Source organism: Podarcis muralis, chromosome 15 (genome assembly GCF_964188315.1).
Source record: "Podarcis muralis chromosome 15, rPodMur119.hap1.1, whole genome shotgun sequence".
Classification (NCBI taxonomy): Eukaryota; Metazoa; Chordata; class Lepidosauria; order Squamata; family Lacertidae; genus Podarcis; species Podarcis muralis.
Genome location: NC_135669.1, coordinates 15,982,317 through 16,005,157, shown reverse-complemented (window position 1 = coordinate 16,005,157; position 22,841 = coordinate 15,982,317). Strand labels below are relative to the sequence as shown.

Here is a 22,841-nt window from a genome sequence, read left to right as displayed (position 1 = left end):
TGTGAGATGCCTATATAAAAAGCAGGCACAGCTGGAAAAAGAGAATGTCATCTTCCAGAACTCCCAATGTAATAGTAAATAATAATAATAATAATAATAATAATAATAATAATAATAATAATAATAATTATTATTATTATTATTATTATTATTATTATTATTACTATTACTATTACTATTTATACCCCGCCCTCCCCATCCTGAGATGGGCTGAGGGCGGCTAACACCATTACAGTAAATACATAATTGGGGGCGGGGGACGGGGACAAAAAACCCAATTTAAAATACAGATTAAAATGCAATTTAAAATGCAGCCTCATTTTAAAAGTAGCCCATAGATCACATAAAGGGAGGGAAACATAAGGCTCAGACTCCAAACCAAAGGCCAGGCGAAACAGCTTTGTCTTGCAGGCCCTGCAGAAAGAAATCAGAAATCAGAGTGTTCCACCAGGCTGGAGCCAGTATTGAAGAGGCCCTGGCCCTGGTTGAGGCTAATCTGACTTCCTTAGGGCCTGGTACCTCTAGAGTGTTGCTATTGATGGACCTTAAGGTCCTCCACGTGGCATACCAGGAGAGACGGTTCTGTAGGTACGTGGGTCCTAGGCTGCATAGGGCTTTAAAGGTCAAAACCAATGTTGTCTTAAAGATGGTGGCGGAGGGAAAATGGAGCCAGGTAGTTTCTCCAGGATGAAGTTACTTTAGAGATTGGCTTACCCCTTGTAGACCTGCCTATTCACTTCAGTTAGCTATGCTGCCACTTCCAGGGGGTTCACTGTGGCTCAGGCTGTGTCCACTGCCAATCTGATAAGCTTCCTCTCCATGACCTCATCCATGTCCTTTCCGAAGAAGTTGAACATGGCATCTTATTGGCTTCCTGTTTTTGTTGGCTCCTTTATGGGGGTCTTCACTGAGTGATGACAAACTGAATTACAGGAGCAAGGCTTGGGACAAGGATTGATGTTGGCGTGACAGACTTGCAAAGTGCTCTACTGCAACTAATTCATGCTTATTCGTTAGCAGTAGAGGGAGTGATTCAGGGTGGATTTTCACATTTCTTTCTCTGCTCTGTGCATCTGAATAATATTTGTGATGGTGTTGCTGCTTCAAACTAGCCAGATGTACTCAGCTTGGTGGCTTCCAGAGAGTTTGCTGGGGCATCATCAAGCCAGTCAATTCACTATTATCTGTTTTTTTGCACCTGTTTCTCTGCATGCGTCTTTAGAATGCCTGTAAGGAATTGGGTTTTTGGAAAAGTGGGAGGCCTTCAGAACAGTAAATCTCCCTCCACCCTGCCTCAGAGATGATAGTGTTGAAGTGCAAAAGTAGCTGGTTGAGGGACACATAATGAGATTTCCTTGCCAAGTGTTATGGGGACTGGACTACTTCTCTGCTGCAAGGAGGTGATGAGAGCAGAGCCCCTCTAAGGGCTCCACTTCCTCCTCTCTCCATAGGTGCCAACTCCCTGGGGCCCTGGGTGCCTGAGCACCCACAAAATTCCCTATGAAGGGCTGGGAACCCACAAATTTCAGTGCCAGGGGCATGCACACTGCATGGCACCCATGGCCCCAGGCACCCACAGTCATAGGGCCAAGCTGGCACTTTCGCTTCTCTCTCTTAAGGGACTTCACTCTCTTTAGCTCTTTTCCATAGGTTTGCCCTACCCTTCTTTCTTGCTTTGCTGCCCTGGCATATGTTCAAAACCTGGATTTGACACTGTCTAGCTGAGCCTTAGGGCTCATATACACTATTTTCCCTCCTTGCTTTCCAGGCACAGGTCTGCACTTTTCCCATTCATGTTCAAGTGTTTTTTTACCTTCCTGGGGAAAGTGGCAGGGCAAGAAATAAGTGCCCGGACACGGTCTGGGAAAGCCTGTGCCTAGAAAGCATGGGGCAAAAGGTAAGTGTGGATGAGGCCAAAGAGGCATTTCCCATCCCGTTATCTCAAAAATAACATCCCAAATAGTGCTGTAGTGACCTTGGAAAGTGGTGAAGAGTTGGTTTTACTTTTCCCTGTCTGTTTGGTCTCTCCAGCTGCTTTGGACCCCCACCTGCTGCAAAGCCCTTGGCCCAGAGTCTGTCCTTAGTCTGCCTTGCTGATTGTGATGGATCTGGGTTGCAGCTGGGTTCCATAGCTGTTGCACGAACATATGTTGGCAAGGTGCATGTGTGTGTGTGCTTGGAAACTCAGTGACTGCGTGCCCAGCCTTGCTTACTCTCTGAGGTGAGCACAGGGGCATTGGACTCGAGTGCCCCACTCTGGGCATGGTGTGTGTCTGAGCAGAATTGGGGTCAGGGGCTGTTTTGAGCTTGGCTTTGCCAGCGTTGGTGGCGAGTCTCTGCTCCGCTGACTCCTTCCTTTTCACTCTAGGGCTGTGGAGTGGTGCTTTGATTGTTTTTAAATATCGCTTTCTGTAAAATTTGATTTGAGGAAATGTTTCTCTCTCTCATGCTGTAGGATTGAGGCCGCGTAATCCCTCTTAAATCACATGGAAAAGGTTTGTAGTGCAGTGCGGGTATCAGACCTCACACAAGGGGATTAGCCACGGAAAGTCTCTGGGAAAACCTGCCACACTCAAGGGCTTTTAGCGCAAAGCAGATAAGAGGTAGGACAGAGCCATTTTAACCCAGTTTCTAAGGCTGACAACTGAGCCGAGGGGCCGACTTTAACCCCATGAAGGCTGCCTTCTGCTTGCTGCCCTTCTGCATCTCCATTGCTTTGGCACCAAACTGTTTGCTGCTTCATTGTTGGGGCTCACCCAACCAAGGCTCTTAGCTGGCGAGAGTCGCTGTCTTTTGGGGGTGATGACAAAAGTAAGGAATATACTAATTTAGATGAATAGATAAAAATTCAAGGCAACTTTAAGAGGGGGGAAAGCTCTGGCTCTTGCTGTCAGGATTTACTGTAAAGTATGGGGTGACAACTGGATTGTCTAGGCACAGTATCCTGTGAATTGGATCCTCTGCATTTCCCTATGGTAATCTATTGTCGAGAACTGCTGCTGAAGTACACATTTAACCAAAAAATGTGTACATACTTGCATGCATAAAATCTTCTTCCCCATCCAGCTATTGCGTGTATTTAAAAATGGCAGTGTGCCTCTGGGCAATTTAAGATGGTGGCTGGCTGATGGGGTGTCTCAGGTGTTGCAGTCAGCAATTCTATGAGCACAATAAAAACGAATTAGAATGAAAAAGGGAAAATGGGAAATGGCTGTAGGTCTGAGTCCTGGGTCTCAGTCGCCCTGGCCTATTGCTGTCCATGGGAGGAGGGTGCCCACCAATGCACCATGCTTTTGTCCTGAACACTGGTCTCACCTGGGCCCTGTGAAAGGGCTGTGGTCTTTTTGAGGTGCCACGAGTGCCTGCTGATTTGGGAACAGGCTGCAAGCTTGTTTTGTTCCTTATGTATCTGGGCTTGGAACTGCTCCACAGTAGAGCAGAGATCTAGCACAAGTGGTGCTGTAGTGGTGGAAATTATCCTGTAAAACCTCCCACACTCTGTGGGCTTGGTACTTGAATGAAGGCTGACTCTCTACTTGGAGCCTTCTCAGTGAGCGTTTGAGACAAGACAGGTCAAGGATGCCAGCATCTGCTTTCTCTGGGCCTGGCTGTTCTGTCTACTGGGAAAGAGTCTCTCTAATATTCTTCCATTCTCTCCCCCCCCCCCCCCCGTTGCTTGCCTCCTGTGGTGGGGGCAATACGGTGGGGGCAGGAGTGTATTTAAGCTGTAGCATTAACTATTTGCTGACGCATGTCACTATGACGCCAGAACTTCCAGGGATGCATTAAGGACCCCTTTTCCATCTGCTGTTCCTTAAAAGATCACCCATCCTTGTATGCTGTTAAGATCAATTACTGCTAAAACCTGTCTGATACTGAGATTTGCCAGATTGCTCCATTGTCAGCCAGCCTCCTCTCTCTTTAACAGTGGGGTGGGTACCAGCTTGCACAGGGATCAACCTTCATGTCCCATGAGTTTGATGTTGCTGCTGGAGGTCTTGAAGGGTTCAGAGGTGAAGCAAGCAGTACTGTGTAGGTAGCAGGTGGGCTTGAACCAGGACTTGGCATGGAGATTTTCTTGCCTTCTCTCATTTTGTTAGCTTGTTTCAACTTTCCTGAAAGAAAGAAAAGGGGGTATATAAATACGTAAATAAAAATAGAACGTGAATATACAATAAAGGAAGACTTGTGAGACAGCAAAGATGGGTGTCTTTTTGGAGAAGATAAATACAACAGCAAAATACAAAGCACAGTTATCCAGGTATCCTGGATTGTAAATCTCTCCTTTGGTATTGTTACTTGCCAGGGATGCCCTCTGGGTGGTGTGGGTTGTCTTTTCCTAACCAGGGTGGGCATGCAGGGCAGCCGGAAGCAGCCGGTGCTGGATTTGGGATGGAAACACTCCTCTGCCTGTTCTTCCTTCCTTCTGCTTTGACAGAAACAAAGCCTGGCTGCCTGGCTTATTTGTTTGTGTCAAGAATATTTTGTCCTGCCTTTCTCAAGGCGACTTACAACAAATAGATCACAATTTCACAGTGAGACTCCAATAACAAGAGAAAATAAAGTCAAATACAATAAAACAGAGCCAGGCAGCACTGGTTTGTGTTATTTAAAAAAAATATATGCCGATAAAACATCAACTACTCAACAAGGCAAAAACCCTGCTGAAATAAAAATGCATTCACTAATCATTGGAAGAGAACAAGCGAAGGGGCAAGCCAGGGTTGCTAAGGCAAGGTGATTTACAGTGTTGGTGTGGCAACCTAGAGGGCTTTCACTCTCCTGCCAGTCAAAGGAGCCTCTTCCCTAGATGGTACACAGGGAAGGGCATCTCTCCCAGATCCTAGACAGCAGGCATGTATGGGAGAAGGTGGTCCCTGAGGTATGCTGGACCCAAGCCCTGTAGGGCTTCAAAACTGTCAATCAATCCATTGAATTGAACCGGGAAACAAACTGTTAACTACTGTGTCCATTGCACGATCCCAGGAGTGAGCACCCACTAGCCACCTTGTTGGTGAACTCTGGAACCATTGATCTTTCCAAAGGCTCTTTAAAGGTAGAGCCCGCGTGTAGAGTGTGTTACATTAATCCATGGGCTCACCCAGACTTCCTTTTGCACCATGCTTTCCAGGCACAGATCCGCCCTGTAAAGCTCTGCTGAGCATGGTGGGCTGGTGGGGATCCAGCTACGGCTGCTTGGCCAGACTGCATAAAGCATGAAGTCAGTGGGAGATGCTAACAGCGGTAAGTTCCACTGATGATATACAGAAGAATCAAGGGAAGAGAGAAGATGCTGGGGCGGAAGATGTGGAGGAAGATGGACCTTGAAATTGAAGGCACTTTTTAAAGATCACACTAGGACGTAGATTGTGGGATACATTGTCCTGTGACTTTTTGTATAAAGCAATTAATAAGGGAATTAATAGAGATTATTATTAATAATAATATGAATAAGATTACAGGGGAGAGGGAGAAGATAAGTATTTTTAGTGTATGATGCTTGGGAAGGCCCCCTTGGGAGTTAGGTCAAGAATGTGCAAGGATGTTGCAGAATGAGTTATAAATGTCTTAGGCTTTTAGTCATGCTGGGAAGTTTTTCTCCTGCCCCTGTGCAGGGTACCCTGACCCCACTGTAGCACGACAACTCCTTAGGTACTAAGTGGCAAGGCAAAGCGCTCAAAAACAAATTTGTTCTGTGAGAGGGGATGCCCAGCATTGCAAATAAGTACTGGGGCTAAGCCCCGGAGGCATACCTGAGAGCTCTCCAGAGCAGTTGAATCAGAAAGGTGGGTCTGGAATATGGGAAAGCAGGTGAAAGTTGCCCAGAAACATAATGAATTGTGTACTCCAAATGATATGTAGTGGGCTAACAAGAATTAGGAAATCAATTATCTCCTGTAATTAGTGTAATGACCTATGCTATTAGAGGTTATTTACACTGGGAATAAAACTCTTGACTATAAATGTCGGCGTGCCCTATCAGGCAGGAAAGGCTGGTGGCTGGCAGGCTTGGGCAGGATTTGGAGGGTGGGCTTTGAGCCCCCATAATGCACCAAACACAAAACTCTGGGGACTAATTTGTGGCTCTAGTGTCTGTCTGGTCACTGCCTGGAGGAGGGGGAAGGGGGAGTAGCAACCCCTTTCCAGATTCCTTTTTTGACTGGAAAAGCCGGAAACTTTGTCTCATGGTGGACTGAGTAGTTTTAGAAGTGGGGAAGACACACGTGTGTGTTGCCAGGCTTGTGGTGGCAGTGCTTGCAGCATTTGGTATTTTCAGAACAGGATCTGGAGCTGGCAGTTTGGCATAGACCACACTCTTGCAATTACGAAGATATTGAAGCAGCCAGGAGTGGAAGGTCTGCCATTGCCCAGAGGGCAGTTCTATCACCACGGCGCAAACATCACTTTGCATGGCACCTTGCAGGGTTATGTAGACAAAGTGGATGGATCCCTCTCTGCTCCTAAGGCAGTTACTATGGAAGCAATGGAGGGAGGCGTTGTCGTTTAGTCGTGTCCGACTCTTTGTGACCCCATGGACCAGAGCACGCCAGGCACTTCTGTCTTCCACTGCCTCCCACAGTTTGGTCAAACTCATGCTGGTAGCTTCGAGAACACTATCCAACCATCTCATCCTCTGTCGTCCCCTTCTCCTTGTGCCCTCCATCTTTCCCAACATCAGGGTCTTTTCCAGGGAGTCTTCTCTTCTCATGAGGTGGCCAAAGTATTGGAGCCTCAGCTTCGGGATCTGTCCTTCCAGTGAGCACTCAGGGCTGATTTCCTTAAGAATGGATACGTTTGATCTTCTTGCAGTCCATGGGACTCTCAAGAGTCTCCTCCAGCACCATAATTCAAAAGCATCAATTCTTCGGCGATCAGCCTTCTTTATGGTCTAGCTCTCACTTCCATACATCACTACTGGAATGGAGGGAGGTGCAGAAGGACAAAATGCCACAACACGTAATTTGCGTGCCCTGCTCCAGGAGAACTTTGCCCTCAGAGCCTTCATACTCTGGTTCTTTCTGAAGATAGGCAAGGGAGGGACGACAGAAAGGAATGAGCCTCCACCTGTCACCCAAAAGGGCCCCCAGGAGCCATTGAAGGCCTACATCGTGCAGCTGGAGTGGTTTCATCTGATGGGAGAAGAAGTAGGAGGCTGTTCCAAAATATGTCAACAAACATTGCCTGATCCTGTTCTGGTTCATGTGAATCAGGGATGTCTGCTTGAGCATCCACCACCACCACTATTTCCCTTTGCGCAAAGGCCTCTGGATAATAAAGTCCAAGGTAGGCCTGGGTGACGTATGGTGTCGGTACATCGTCCAAAATCATTTTGAAGTCCCCATTGTGATAAAAGTTTCATAATATTTGACATGGCGATATAATGTGAATATGGGGAAAACCGTGAAGCGAGTAATCACTTCTCTCATGATCACTGCTGTCCCTGTTGCTCTGAACTATAAAATAACAGTTGTAACAATATGTTAAAGGTAAGTAAAAATCTATCGGTTTTTAGACCCCTAAGTAATAGCAGTTGCCAGGACAATACCCCGTTCGCCCCTACGTAGTTACATTCTTATTTCAGAAATTGTGATATATCAGTATATTGTGATGTTTAGCTGGTGATATATCACGTCGTTGAAAGCCAGACATCACTCAGTCCTTCTGGGGACTGAACCTGGGACATTGTCCATGCAAAATATGTGCTGTTCCACTCAGCTCTGGCCCCTCTCTGGAACATAGGAAACTGCCCTTTTAGTCCATTATTACCTGCACTGACTGGCAAAATCTGCCCATGGTCTTGAACAGACAAGGGTGTTCCTAATGCTGTTAACTTGAGATGCCTGGGATTGAACCCAGCACATGTAAAGCACGTGCTCTGCCACTGAATGGTGACGCTTTCCCCAGTGTTACAAGCCACTTAAGGACAGCCTAAGAATGATTTTCAGCGCAGCGGTACTGCTGCCTGAGTCTGGTGGATACTTTCCAGCTGGAAGTGCATGCTATGACCTCCAGTGTGGTTACAAGGATGAATGTTTGGCTGAGGCATAGGGATGTGTAGCCAGGCTTCAGCCATACTGGGAGACCTCCTCCCAGTCTTGGTTAGAGTAGGATAGGCTTTAGAATTCGCCAGACTTCCAAGGACACTTGAGAAATAGCATTTATTTCCACTTCACAGGGTCTACTCATTTATTTTTATAGCGGCAACAAAGAATGGGGATGTGGGCACGAAAGAGTTAGCAGGTGTCTTAAGTAATGACACTCTTATATGACATTGTTCAGTTTCAGTTTCAGTTTCTGTTAATTGGTTCTCGTGGGAAACTTGCAGATTCTGGCTTCTCACAATTAACTCAAGGTGGTGTCAATTTACTCTTGGCAGAAAGCCCAGGTCTGCTTGACCTAGAAACTTCTCACTCTGATTGGTTAATGACCAGCACTCAACTCTGTTATCAAGGGTTTGCTAGCTCAGTTTGAAGTGAGGTGTTGTTAGGAGTAGAAGTGCTGTGTATGGTTTTGAGAGAGAGAAAGAGAGGATTTATTTTACTTTGATTTGTATGCAGAAACTCTGCTGGTTTTATTTTCTCCTTTTAATAAATCCTGTAAATAGTTATTCTGAGTCTAGCTGACTTGTCATTACTGCCGCAACTAGCTTCTTCGCTGTGCAGGAAAACTCTGCTACGTTTGGGCTAAAGCCAATAGGGCTATGCCTGACACTTCAAAGTTCCATGAGGTTATGGGCATTGTGCTGCCAGCCTGAGTTGCGGTGGTGTCAGCATCAACGGCGTTGGTTCCAGTAGTTCCAGAAGTTGTTGTTCTCTGGCTGGTTCCTGACCGTGGTGAGCTGGTGACGCAGCGGACAGAAGGACAACAGCTGCAGCGTGTGAGTGCTGGGTGCTGTGGTTCCTGTTTCTCTCTCGGTGGTCGTGAGTAGCTGGTTCCGGGTTCCAGGGACATCGCTCTCAAGATGGCCTCACAACCAGTTCAGATGGCTTTTGAGCGTCTGAATGACTCCAATTACTTGCTGTGGTCGGAACGCATGCAGGCAGTGCTGCAGAGGGATCGTCTCTGGCAAGTGGTGAGTAAGTTTCCTGCGAAGCCTGATGATGAAGACCTCGATAAAGACCAAAGAGCAAGGGCCACAATTGTCTTGGGGCTGGAAGATTCCCAGTTGCCGTATGTGAGGGGAATCAAGACAGCTAGAGGTGTGTGGCAAGCACTTAAAGAACTCCATGTGCGTGAGACAGCGGTTTCCAAGCTGTTCATTCGCAAGGCATTGTACAAGGCAATGTTACAGCCTGGGGTTACAATGCAGGAACACCTACACAGTTTACAGTTAAAGTTTGCAGCGCTACAGGAAAGAGACTGTGCGTTAGACCAGCAGGAGAAGGTGGCTATTATTTTGAGTTCTCTCCCGGAAAGCTGGGATAATTTAGTTTTGTCTCTAGAAGGCATGCAGGAGCATGATTTATCAGTCAGTTACGTTACTGGGCGTTTGATTGAAGAATGGCAGAAGAGGCAAGAAAGGTCGTTGGCTGCAGAGGCTTCTACAGGTGGGCGGTTTGGAAGGAGTTCTCATGCCGTACCAGAGGTGAAGCAAGAGCAGCGTACCGGTGAGGAGTCAGCGTTTGCTGTTAGGCGTTGTTTCCGATGTGGGTCTTCAGCGCATCTAAAACGACAATGTCCGGAGTTGGTCAAGTCTCAGTTGCCGGTGCAGGAGCAGAAACGAGATCAGCAGCAGCAGCAGCGTAAAAAGAAATTCTTCAAACAAAAACAGTCAGCTCAGCTGGTGACCGGCGAGGTCAAGATTGCTGATGAGAAACAAGCGGTCTGGGTGGTCGATTCGGGAGCATCTCGCCACATCGTAAATTCAGATGAATTGTTTGTTTCCAAGAACTCAGCACAGCGCAGCCAGGTGGCTCTAGCAGACGGAAGTACTTCCGAAGTGATTTCGGGGGGTGCAGTTTTTGTTCCTTGTCTTCGTGAATGTCTGCAAAATGTACTGTGTGTGCCTTCATTAAGGAGCAATCTGATGTCTGTAGATTGTTTGCTAAAAGCCGGGTTTAAAGTGCATTTTGAAGGAGACAGTTGCATCATTAAGAAGGCTGGTGAGATTTTAGGCACTGCTAAGTCAGAGGGAGGCTTGTTTTGGCTTAAAGCAGGATCTCAAGTTGCAGCAGTAGTCAGTAAATCTCAGCCTGCAGTGAATAACAAAGCTATACATGACAACTGTGTGCACTTATTGCATAGGAAAATGGGGCATGCTTGCTGGAAAAGTGTACTAAAAATGTCTGAATTGGCTGATGGGGGTAATTTAAAGAGTTGTAACAAGTACCTTGATTGTAATGTTTGTAAAAAGGTTAAAACCCACAGAGTCTCTTACCCCAGAAGTGACAGAGTTAGTGAGTCACCGCTACAGCTGGTTCACATGGACGTAATTGGTCCATTTGCTGTAAGCAGGGGTGGATCGCGCTTTTCACTAACAATTGTGGATGACGCCACGCGTTACTCCTGGGTTTTTCCCATGAAGAACAAGGGTGACGTGTTCACTAAGTTTAAAGGCTGGGTGGCATCTGTGGAAAGATTTCTGTCCACGAAACTTAAAAGGATCCAGACGGACAGAGGTGGTGAATTTATGTCAAATGCCTTTAAAGATTGGTTACAAAAGCGTGGCATTGGGCATAGAAAAACGAACGTTTTTTCCCCAGAGGAGAATGGCGTTGCAGAGCGAAAAAACAGATCTTTACAAGATATGATGTTTGCCATGCTTGATGATGCTGATTTGCCCATGTCTTATTGGGGGGAGAGCATGCTCACCGCGTGTTATCTCCAAAACAGGCTCTTTCATCAAACTATAGGTACAACCCCGTACTTTAAATTGTTTCAGAAAAAACCCAAAATTGACCATTTGCATGTGTTTGGATCAAAAGCCTGGGTATTAATTCCAAAACAAATGAGGAAGAAGGGAGATCCTAAGACCAAACAGTTAGTGTTTGTGGGTTACCAGGAGCTGGGAAAAGGTTTCCGCTTTGCTGAAGGGACAAATGGCATTGTGATCTCCAGGAATGCCAGTTTTTGTGAACATAGTGGCTGGGAGAGACTACATGCCAATACTGAGGTTTGGTTTGAACCTTCCCAGGAGCTTCATGACTCTGATGGTAGACACAGAGAATCAGAGTCTGAGGGGGAGGAAAGTTCAGATAAGAGCTCTCAAGAAAGTGGAGTTAGCCAAAGACCAGTTGCTAAGCAACAAAAGAGAGGTCGTAGTTCTGAGGAGGAAAGTGGGTCAGAAGAAAAATTTTCTCCCAGAAGATCTAAAAGACAAAACAAAGGAGTGCCTCCGGTGCGTTTTTCTCCAGATACTGCAAATGTGTTTAGTGTGATTGCAGAACCCAAGAGTTTTCAGGAGGTGTTAAAGTTACCAAAAGAGGAGGCAGAGCTCTGGAAACAGGCAATGGAGGAAGAGATGTCCTCTCTGAATGAGCACAAGGTTTTTACACCAGTAGCAGCGCCTGAGGGGGCAAAGATTGTAGGCTGCAGGTGGGTGTACAAACTTAAACCTCTGGTGACAGGAGAGTACAAATACAAAGCTCGTTTAGTGGCTCAAGGATACTCTCAGAGGCCTGGAAAAGATTATGACGAGACTTTTTCCCCTACTGCTAAGGGGGACAGTGTAAGGCTGATTTTAACGCTTGGAGCAAAGAGAAAACTCCTGTTAAACCATTTTGATATCCAGACTGCATATTTACATGCATCAATATCAGAAGACCTGTATCTAGCCGAACCGCCTGGTTATGAGACAGGTTCCAATAGAGTGTTGAAATTAAAAAAAGCTCTATATGGTCTCAAACAGGCTGCAAGATCTTGGAACAAATGTTTCCATGAGGCCTTAGTGTCATTTGGTTTCAAGCAGAGTACAGCTGACAATTGTGTTTATGTACGTGGTACAGGCAGTAATCAAGAGTTTTGTCTGATTTATGTAGATGATGTTTTGTATGCCTGCAAAACAGATAAACAAACTAAAAGGTTTGCCAAGCAATTGTCCAGTAAGTTCAAAGTGAAAGACTTAGGCCCGGTTAGGACATATCTAGGGTTGGAAGTGTGCTGGGCCCAAGATGGCAGCTGTCTAATTAGTCAGCAGAACAAAGTTAAACAACTACTGACTACATACAGGATGCAGGATTGCAAAGGGGCAGCGGTGCCTATGGATCCAGGTTTCATAAAAACACTTCATGTAGATGAGGGTCCTGAATTTGAACATCCTGATGTATATCACTCTGTAATTGGAAGTTTATTGTATCTAGCACAGTGGTCCAGACCTGATATTAGCTATGCAGTAGGCATATTAAGTAGATTGGTCTCAAAACCCACACTAAATGCCTGGAAAGGGGTAAAACAAGTTCTGAGATATCTCAAACAGACAATTGGCTATATGTTACAATTAAATTCTTCAGAGGATGAAATGTTGAGTTGCTACTGTGATAGTGACTGGGGAAATTTGCCGGATAGAAAATCTGTCACAGGACTAGTTATAATGGTCGGTGGAGCTTTAATCAGCTGGCGGTCTCGCAAGCAAGACGTTGTAAGTGTGTCATCAACGGAATCAGAGTACGCCGCATTGAGTGAATTGTGCAACGAGGTGATTTATTTCAAGCATTTGTTAGCAGATTTAAATGTAAATTGTGGAGAACCAGTACAAGTTTACATTGATAATCAAGCTTGTATAACATTAAGTAAAACAGAGGGTTTCAAATCGCGTTCCAAACATATCTCTGTAAAATACCAAAATGTACGTTGCTGTGTACAAGACAATGTAATCACCTGTACTTATGTACCAAGTGAAGAAAATGTAGCAGATGTGTTAACTAAACCATTGGCAAAGGTAAAGAACAAGCGAATGTGCAAGGGTTTAGGTTTGCTGGAAAAATGATCTTCTACATAGGTGTATTTGGTGTTAATTGTTCAGCAGAATCTGTGAGGGGGTGTTCAGTTTCAGTTTCAGTTTCTGTTAATTGGTTCTCGTGGGAAACTTGCAGATTCTGGCTTCTCACAATTAACTCAAGGTGGTGTCAATTTACTCTTGGCAGAAAGCCCAGGTCTGCTTGACCTAGAAACTTCTCACTCTGATTGGTTAATGACCAGCACTCAACTCTGTTATCAAGGGTTTGCTAGCTCAGTTTGAAGTGAGGTGTTGTTAGGAGTAGAAGTGCTGTGTATGGTTTTGAGAGAGAGAAAGAGAGGATTTATTTTACTTTGATTTGTATGCAGAAACTCTGCTGGTTTTATTTTCTCCTTTTAATAAATCCTGTAAATAGTTATTCTGAGTCTAGCTGACTTGTCATTACTGCCGCAACTAGCTTCTTCGCTGTGCAGGAAAACTCTGCTACGTTTGGGCTAAAGCCAATAGGGCTATGCCTGACACTTCAAAGTTCCATGAGACATTTCATGGCAACCATTCGGCAGGAAGATTCTTTAGCTCCCATGGATCATTGTTCTCTTGTGATCACAGTGAGCCACAAAAACATTTTCCATTTCAAGCTGTTCCTCCTGTCGCCTCTCGTCTGCTTCTAGGGGTATGACAATAGGATTCATAACATAAACACCCTTTATTTGGGAAAGATCTGGATATTTGGTCCCATCTTTGTAGAAAGCCAGAATATGTCCTGGCACCATCCGTTGCCTGAAGAAGCCTGCCTAATTTTTGTTCCTAAATCCATCCCACTAGAAGCTGATTGGTAGAAGTCAGATGAGCCTTGGCAGTTTGATTGGTGGAGCTGCTAGATGCTGAGAAGGTGGGAACCATGTAGGTCTACTTTAAATAGGAAAGAATTAGAGTTAGGTGTACAGAGGACTCTCATTTTCTGAAGGGTCCCACCATGAGTATGTTCCAGATGTAAAAATTGCCTTCTGGGCGAGAGAATATAATTTTTATCAGCCGACAATTCTGTCCTTTTAGATGTGTCGTTCTTGACTCCAGAGGTTGTATGTTTCTCTTTAAGTTGGTTAGTATGTTTTTCCTTTAATGACACATTCTGGTTGGTAAGGCTGAACAAATCCCTTTTCTAGTTCTGTTGAAGAAGGATGGAAGCCTCCCCCCCACAACCTCCAGATATATTGTCAGGTGATAGTCCATGACTTCTGACCAGGAGGTGGCGCCATTCGAGATGCTTGGGCACCTAGCATCATTAAATAGCAAGACCCTGTTTTGCTTTCCATGTCCGCCCCATCCATACTACTGGCCATCTTCACAATGCTATATCTGCTGTGACCTGAGAAAGTTAAGAGCTTCTGTAGGCTTTTGCTAGCTTTTAAAATAAAGATATTTTTTTTAAACTGATTTTCAACATATTATAAGCATGACAAATAAATTCCTCTTTTACTCCCCCCCGCTTCCTTCCTCTCGGAACAGACGGTCAATTTATCAAATCCTGTCACATCCTTGTTTGTAAGCTCAGTGGATGCCAATCATTAGAATGTTCATTACAGAATCTTATAAAAGGACACCACATTTCAATGTGCTTTTGGTATTTGAAGTGCCAATCCATTCTAAAGTCCTGCTTAGAAATCTTTGTAGGAGTTATGAGAAAGCTTGATGTTTCTGCTTGTGTCCCTCTTTCCCTTGTGAAATAATGGAGTAGCCTTGCACTACAACGGGCAAATATTTTTTTAGAAGTGATATAAGAAAAAATTGGGGTTGGCTTTTGCAGCCCAGCTCCCTATCAAGGGACCCAGTATCCCCATTTTTCTTATATCAGAAGGAATAGTGTCTTTCAGAAAAGTAAATAGTGATGAGGTTCTCCCATTAATTGATCTATTCAAAGTAACTGTATAATGAGACTTGGATCTCATAGCCAACTGTCCCCATTCTCCTGGATTGGTGAAAATAAATGAGCTTAGTATTTGGCTGTTCTTGCGAGCTAAACTTAACAGGTGCTAAAAATGTACAAGGCAGCAGCTGCCTAAACTTGCAGAGTCGTCGCTGACACAGCTAACATTTGTGTGAATGACTTTTTTTAAAAAGCCAATAGCAGACTTGGAAGCCCTGAGCTTGACCGGGACCCTAGGGTGAGTGGGCAGGGTGGCTTTGACACTTGCTGCAGTCCTGATTTGGATCAGGTCCTCAGATGCACTCTTTGCATTGTAAGAATCCTTCCCTTGGCACGAATGTGAGCTTTTCCTACAAGCAAACAACAGACTTGGAGCTCCCAATCAAGATTGGAGCACAAGGGCTGAAAAAGTCGTTGACACAATTGCTAACTGTAAGAACAGCATCTTGTCTAGTCTGGCCTCATGTGTTTGGGGATGGCAGCGGGGGAGGCAGAGGTGATAAATTGTGCACTGGTTGCATTGAAGTTTTTGGAACAATCCACCAAGGGACGGCTTGAGGGTATTCCTTCCTGGCAGAGCAGAAGAGCAGCTGCATTCTTGAGCAGCGTCAGCGTCCACTTCTGCTAACTAAGCACACTTGGATGGGTTGTAGGCATTGATGCTTACACAAAAAGAAGCAGGTTCCCTCCTCCAGTGTCTGCAAGCTGAAGGTTTACAGCAGCCTGAGTTTCATGGAGCATCCCAGGGCTGACAGTGGACAGCTCTGAACTTCTCTCTGCTGGTACATAAGCTGTGTTTATGTCTGTATGAATGAACCTCTGCAAATCAAGCACCCCTCTTTCTTTCCTTTGGTTTGGGATGTTACATATTTTTGTTGTAAGACCAGCATTTTCACAACTGAATTCTTTAAGATGCCACCTGAACCTACAGATTTGTTCATTGTTAATCTGTCAGTAAAGCCTAGAACTCCATCTCTTGTCACCACTATTTTCCTCAGTTCTAAATACTCCCTTCCTAAGAAAGTTAGTTCAGGCACAGGGATCTGCCATATATTTTCTGCTGTAAGACAGATGCAGATAATTCATGCAGCTTCTCTGCAATCTTCTTATCTTCATTTAGCATAGCTTTGACTCTCTTGCCATCCGAAGGTCCACCTCCCCAGGCGGTCTTTTGCTGCTAATGCATTTTTGTTGTCGTTGGCCTTTATGTTTTTAGCAATTCACTCATATTCTTTTTGTGTGTCCCTGATTGTCTGCATGCATTCCTTTTACTAAAGTAGACGCTCCTTTTTCTTCTCATTTGGACAAGATTTGTGTTTTCTGAAGGAAGCTACATTGTGTCTAACAGCTTCTTTGACTATGCTCATTAAGCATATTGGCATCTTCTTGGCCCTGGTGGTACTTTTCCTGATCTTCAATACCTTGCCTTACCACTTCCTCTTTTGGATGCCTCCTTGACCTTATGGGCTTCTCCCACTTGTCCCATGCATAGAAAGCTCCAATGTGCCTTTCCCTGTGCCCTGTAGAGCTCTTGCCCATGACCAAGGCTGCCTGGGTTGCACTGCATTTTTAGCTAGGGGCCTTCTTGCAGATATTTTGGACTACAGCTGATGTCAGTCTCAGTCTGCATGGCCAATGATCTTCTTCTTGTTCGAATCATGTGTGTTGCTCCAGGTTGGGGAAGATTGAGCAAGAGGAACAAAGGTGGGAGTGGAAGTGGCTGGGTTTGGTGGTAAATGAAGATTGCTATGAGTTTGAGCACAAGGTAGCAAAACCTTCTGATCTTGGAGTTGGCACCCGTGCCTCAAACTGGTGTCTGGGTGGCCTTTGGGCATGGCAGCCCAAGGATTTGTTATCCTTGGCATTTTGGCTGAAGGGATGAACTGGAGCACCCATTGCAGAATCTCAGCTTGGCACAGGGCTGGCTCTAGCAGTGGGGAGTTGCTCCATTTTAGAGTTCTGAATTTTTTCCATAGCCATCCTGGTGTGAGGCTACAAACTCTGTGTCACTTTTCACCTTTGAAAGAGGGAGAGAACTGAGTTTGTAGCTGATAGTTCTGTCTACTTGAGTTCATCCTGTATATGTTTCATGCGATGTGTTTGTAAGCAAGTTTGCTTTGATTAGAAAATTACCATTTGTTTCAGCTGAACAGACCATGGGCTACAAGACTGGCTGGCAAGTGGGGGGAATGTATCATGTGCATTTGGAGTCTGCATTGTGAAGTTTGCATCCAAGTCTGTCCCTAAGTTGCAGCTGACCTACCAGGACTTGACATGATTGTGCCCCTCTGAGCATATGCATAGTGCCATTCTTTACCTCTGAACATCCACAGCTGTCCCCAAGCAAATCTTCCAGGTAGATTTGACTCTGTTTGGAAGATTATTATTTCCTGCAAGGCAGAGAGGAAAGCCACTCATGTTTTATTTAATCAATTTATAGACTGCTTAATATATACTGTATAAAAAATATCCCAGTGGTTTGCAAAGCAAAAATAATAAAACCACAAGGCTAGAATACAAATACAATAAAAAATACACACTGTCCATAAACATACAGAATCAAAATACTAAATCAAAATACTGATCAGTGCAATCTAAATATTAACAGTCAGGAATGCCTGAGCAAATAACGTTTTTAATAGATGTGTAAATTATGTCCTGGGGTTGCAAGGCGGGGCGGGGGTGTTCCACTGCGGAAAGGAGTTCTGATGCTACGTTGCCATTCAGCAGCAATCCACTAGCTGTGGTATGAGCAGCAGGGTACCTCCTCCAATTAACATAATGGTCAGCTGGGTCTGTACAGGGAAAGCTGGTCTGCCGCCCGGTATCCTGTTCTTAAGTTGTTCAGAACTGTGCGCCTCAAGGTGTCCTCATCATTGGAGATGGAATGGGGCTAGTTACTGAAAGACTTGTACCCTTGGGAGGGGACATCCCTTTGCAAGCAGAAACCCTCTGGCAGCCTCCGAAACCCCGCATTCCCTGTTCCCCATAGAGCAGGGCTTGGCACCCTGCTATCCCTCTTCAGATTGGCATTTCTCAAAGATTTTAAGGACCTCTGCTTTACTGCAGAAATTCTGCATTTAGGTAGGAAGAATCAGATGCCGATTCTGATACACAAATAAAAGGATGGAGGGTACCTGGCTTGACAGTTGCACATGTGAGAAGGACCTAGGGGTTTAAGTAAAGCACAAGCAAGATTTGAGCCACCATACTTAGGGACTGTGATGTGAAGAAGACTGTCATGTCCCAAACAGTAGCTTCAACTTGGGGACAAGCTTCTGGCTTAAGTCTAATGCAGTTTTGCATCTCATCTGCTGAAGTATAATGTCCAGATTTTACGAAGTAATGGTGTCACTCTGTTCTGCTCTGGTCTCTCTTCACCTGGAGTCCTTGTCCAATTTTGGGCAGTTAAAGAAGAATACTGAGGGTGGCAAAGGGGTGATATGGCTGCAGACCGATTTCTATGAGGTAAGGCAGAAGCAGATCAATATATTTAGCCTGGAGAAAAGATGGTTCATAGGATGGCCATCTTCAAATATTTGAAGAGCTGACGATGAAGCAGATTGAACCAGTGGGTTCAAATTACAAGATAAAGAGTTGATAAAACATTAGGATGAACCCCCTAATGTAAATATGAACTGTTTGGCATTGGGATGGACAGACTGGGGGTAGACTCTCCTTTGGACAAAGCTAGGGTGGATTTCATGCATCAGCAGAGGGTTGGACTTGACTTTTGAGGTCTGTTGCAACTGTGACTCTATGACATTTTCCAGCCTACGCAGCAGAAAGGATTCTGCTTGGTAATTGAGCAATTGTCTGCATTTTGGTCAGCTGATTGCAATGCTTCAAGGATGCAGAAGCTGCATGCCCATGCTCAGGGAAGAAAGATGTACTTTTGACACCCGAGGCCCAGAGCTCTTCCTGCCACGTTCCACTTCCAAATGGCATCAGATTTGGGTATCAGGTGGACCAGATGTCTATCAATCCGCAGCCTTTTTCTGTGTGTCTGTGATAAAGGAAGATGAGAATTATGCTCTGGGAACCACAGTATTGTGTGCCATTTCCGCCATTACACTAGATTTGATTTTTTTCCCTCCAGGAGACAATAGAAGGCAGCTGAAAAGGCAGGGCCTAGCCACTAATCAGCTAATTTCCCTGTGCCCAGGTTTGATACTTGCCTGCTTGACGAACCCCCCCACCCCCCGCTATGCTTCCTCTTCAGCCCCTGACAAGCCAGAGCTTTGGATCATGGAGTCCATTGCTGCAGCATCCTGCTCATTAGGCAACCTTGAGTCGGCCTCAGATGTGGTAGTTTGTTGTCATTTTAGCAGAGATGAAAGCAAATAGGGTGGTGGCAGCATGGTGTGCGCCTGCGCCAACTGTTCTCACCTCCTGGTGCGCCGCCGCTGATGCCAAATGATAATGACAGGTTCAAGCTTCTCAGCATCACAGATGAATAACATGCAAATGACTCATCTCGGTTGGCAAATAATTGTCACCATTCAGCCCCCTGTCATCATAGAGGTCTGGAAGAGCCCTGAAATGGTTAATGGGAAGCACAGCCCCTGGACAGCAGGGAGCTGCCTTTCCGCTCTGCTAGAGAGAGAGCCTGGCCGGTTAGTGCAGCGCTGGGTGAAGAATGTCAGGGATTTGTTCCAAGCACTATCGAGATGTGGCTTTACATCTGTAAATCCTTTTACGCATCAGAGCCCAGCCGCGAGGCTCGGCCCACGTGACAGGCAGATCGTGGGGCTCGGGCTGCCTGGCCAGCTGCGGCCGTTGCCCAGCCTGGGTGCCGTGGGGGCAGGAGGGGGAAGGAGCAGGCAGCGCTAATGAGTCGTATTCACTTCTCAGGGTGCGTCTGCCTTGTTTGGGAGGAGAGTGAGTCGTGGGGAAAAGCTGTCATTGCTTTGCCCATCTTCTGCCCTCCTATGACAAACAGGCTGGGCTGTGATCCACAGAAGCCACAACATGTTCTCATCGGAGGTGGGGGAGGCGGGTTTAGGTGAAGAGATGGGCTGGGCTGAGCTTTCGCTGTAGGAACTGATTGCCCCCTGAGAGCCAGTGTGGTGTAGTGGTTAAGAGCAGTGGACTCGTAATCTGGTGAACCAGGTTCGCTTCCCCCATCCTTCACATGCAGCTGCTTGGGTAACCTTGGGCTAGTCACACTTCTCTGAAGTCTCTCAGCCCCACTGACCTCACAGAGTGTTTGTGTGGGGGAGGAAGGGAAAGGAGATTGTGAGCCGCTTTGAGACTCCTTAGGGTAGTGATAAAGCGGGATATCAAATCCACAATGGCAGGTGATAGATTTATTCCTCAAACTTGAAGAAAGACTTTCTGCACTTTTATCAAGGCCAGCCTTGCTTTGATCCTAGAGCTAGAATGAGGTACAGTGGTACCCCTGGTTACGAACTTAATTCGTTCAGGAGGTCTGTTCTTAACCTGAAACCATTCTTAATCTAAGGTACCACTTTAGCTAATGGGGCCTCCCGCTGCCACTGCACGATTTCTGTTCTCATCCTGGGGCAAAGTTCTTAACCTGAGGTACTACTTCTGGGTTAGCGGAGTCTGTAACCCAAAGTGTTTGTAATCTGAGGTGTTTGTAACCTGAGGTACCACTGTACACTGCCTAGCGGCAAAGTGATGTGGCAGTAATACATTTGGGTGGTGGTGTTGGCTGGAGGGTTTTGCTCCACTGCAGGAGCTGGTTTGTGTTGCTACTTCAGGTTCACTGGCACCATCAGAGGGCCAATAACTTCCCTTCTGAAGGCCAGTAAGCTTCTAGATGTTGGATTGTCATGAAGGTCTTGTGGAGAGTGGATGGGTTTCATTCACAAATGGATTCCAGTTTTAAAAACTAAATTGGGGGAAATGTGAAAACAGTGGGAGCGAGTGCCCAAAATTATGTGCTGCATGAAGAAGTATTTTCATTTATCTGTCCTGAATCGTCCAACGTTCAGCTTCATGGTTGTCCATGGGTTCTAATGTCCTCAAAATCTTCAGTTGGCATAAGACATGGTAGCCACAGGAAACCTCTCAGCTCGATTGGCTCCTGCTCTGGTTCCACACTCTCCTGATACGGAAGGAACAGGGGGGGGGGTACCCATCCTTCCCTACCGCTCCCTGAAGGGGTCCGAGGCGATGGCCCCTGCAGTGCCCAGCCGGCCTCGAACCCTCAGCCCCCGCACCATTGCATAGGCACCACACTGTACCCCTGCCTTGTAAATAAAAGGCTCTCTTTCCTGTCTTCACGCGGGCGGAATAAGCCCCATCTTTCCTATGCCTTTCTCTCGCCCTATTCCTAACGTGAGTCTGGAAAGCATTGAAACCTTTAGAAATTGATATAAAATCAACCACAACTCCGATTTTCTCCATCCTGGTGACATTCAACTCAGTTGCCTCTGGACTCCATGTTGCTACCCCTACCTCCATAATCTTCAAGACGACAAGTCACGTACACAGGAACTTCTTAATCCTGTCAGATCGTCCTGCCTAACCCTTCCTCCGGGCAATACCAGGTGGCAGACGATGCATATCACTGTCCCATTGTCCTGCCACCACCGGTACTCAAGAAATGTTTATTTATGTATATCCCTCACTCTGCACATTCCCCCCTCCCTTGTCTTAAATGTTAATCAGTGTAACCCCACCTCTCTGTAAACATATTCATGACGTGTGTAATATATTCATGATGTAATCCATGAAACCCAACCTTCCCAAAAATGTATTCATGACGTTTCGTGCACTGTATTCTGGGACTTGGAGGGAACTTTTAAAAGTCTATGTCGCCCCATTCTCGGGGTTCAATCTCGCCTTGAACCTGTTGCGCAATAAATTTGGATCTTCTACAGTTTGCTCCTGCGTCCGGCTGAGCTCATTTTCTTCCGCAGGGACCCACGGACTTAGTCCGATGAGCTGGGTGGCAGAGCAGCCTCGCACCCAGATTTTTCCGTAACAGTTGGCGCCCAACGTGGGGCTTGCGGTTCTCCCGAGCTGCTGACTGGGGGCCCCGAAATCTTCAGCCGGCTCCGGGCCATTTTGCCTGGGAAGACCCTTTTGGACCCCCAGCCATCTCCCGGGCGGTAATCGAAAGCCCTAGGAGTTCAGCCGGGGAGCAAAAGAGGGATCCAGCCGGCTTATTCATCGATCCCGGGATCATCATAGAAGACGCGTGAGTATAAGGAAAAGGAAAAATCCAGTGCACTGGTGGGAAGGGGGTGGAAGTCTCCTGGCAACTGAATTCTCTGCCCTCCTCTCTATCGCTCCTTCTCGCCTGTCTCTTGGTCCAAGTGGTGAGAGAGACCGTGGACCGCTGCTCAACCCGAAAGGGGGGTTCTGAGCTCTATCTCTTTTCCTTAAATCTCCAGCCAGCCGCACCAATTGGGAGCCCGAAAGTAAGACGGAGAGACCCGACTTGAAAGATAGCCGACTCTCCGCAACGGGCATCCCAGTTGAAAGCAAGGGGTTGGAGCTCTTTTTCCGATCTTCCCGAGCGTCCTTCCTAGGGGGCAGGAAGTGGTCTTGCTTTCTATCCCAATCCCAGCCGCACTGGTCGGAGCCACGTAACACGTGTATCGTGCGTGAGCCCGCTTCCAAAAGCAAGGGGGATTTTCAGTTCGAAGTTCTATCCAGGGATCACCCGATCTGGCACCGCACGGCGCGGGCGTCCAGTAGGGCCCCTTTTCCTGAGATTGTGACGATAGATAAGGAGGTTGCCAGGAGGGATAGCCCATGAGGAATTGGGCGGGATCGGCAGAGTGGAAAGGGACCCCAGGTTATTGATTAAGGAAATCGGAAGGAAATATGAAATACCGGATAGCTAGAGCTCTTTAAAAACTCTCTCAGAAAGTTGCCAAGCGACTGATGACCCCTCTTTTCCTATAAATCCTCATGTTAAGTATACCAATCTCCTAGACCTACCAATCCTCACCGACCCCTTCTCTTTCCCTCTTTCTGTCTAGACACGCGTGAAACATAAAGGGGTACCCCGTCAACCAAGCGTTGTGAGCCCTACCAGTT

General features: G+C 46.2%; 1 protein-coding gene across 3 annotated transcripts in view; it reads left to right on the top strand.

The window, feature by feature from the left end:
- The window catches only part of DSCAML1 (DS cell adhesion molecule like 1), a 172,722-nt gene that overhangs the window by 66,291 nt on the left and 83,590 nt on the right, over window positions 1-22,841 (top strand). Inside the window, exon 2 of one of the 3 annotated variants that reach the window (XM_077919677.1) lies at window positions 5,132-5,244. The exons of the other annotated variants lie outside the window; for them this stretch is intronic. Coding sequence (XP_077775803.1) covers window positions 5,217-5,244 — 28 coding nt within the window. The 5' untranslated portion in view covers window positions 5,132-5,216. The remainder of the gene's footprint in view (window positions 1-5,131; window positions 5,245-22,841) is intronic. 3 annotated transcript variants of the gene reach the window in all.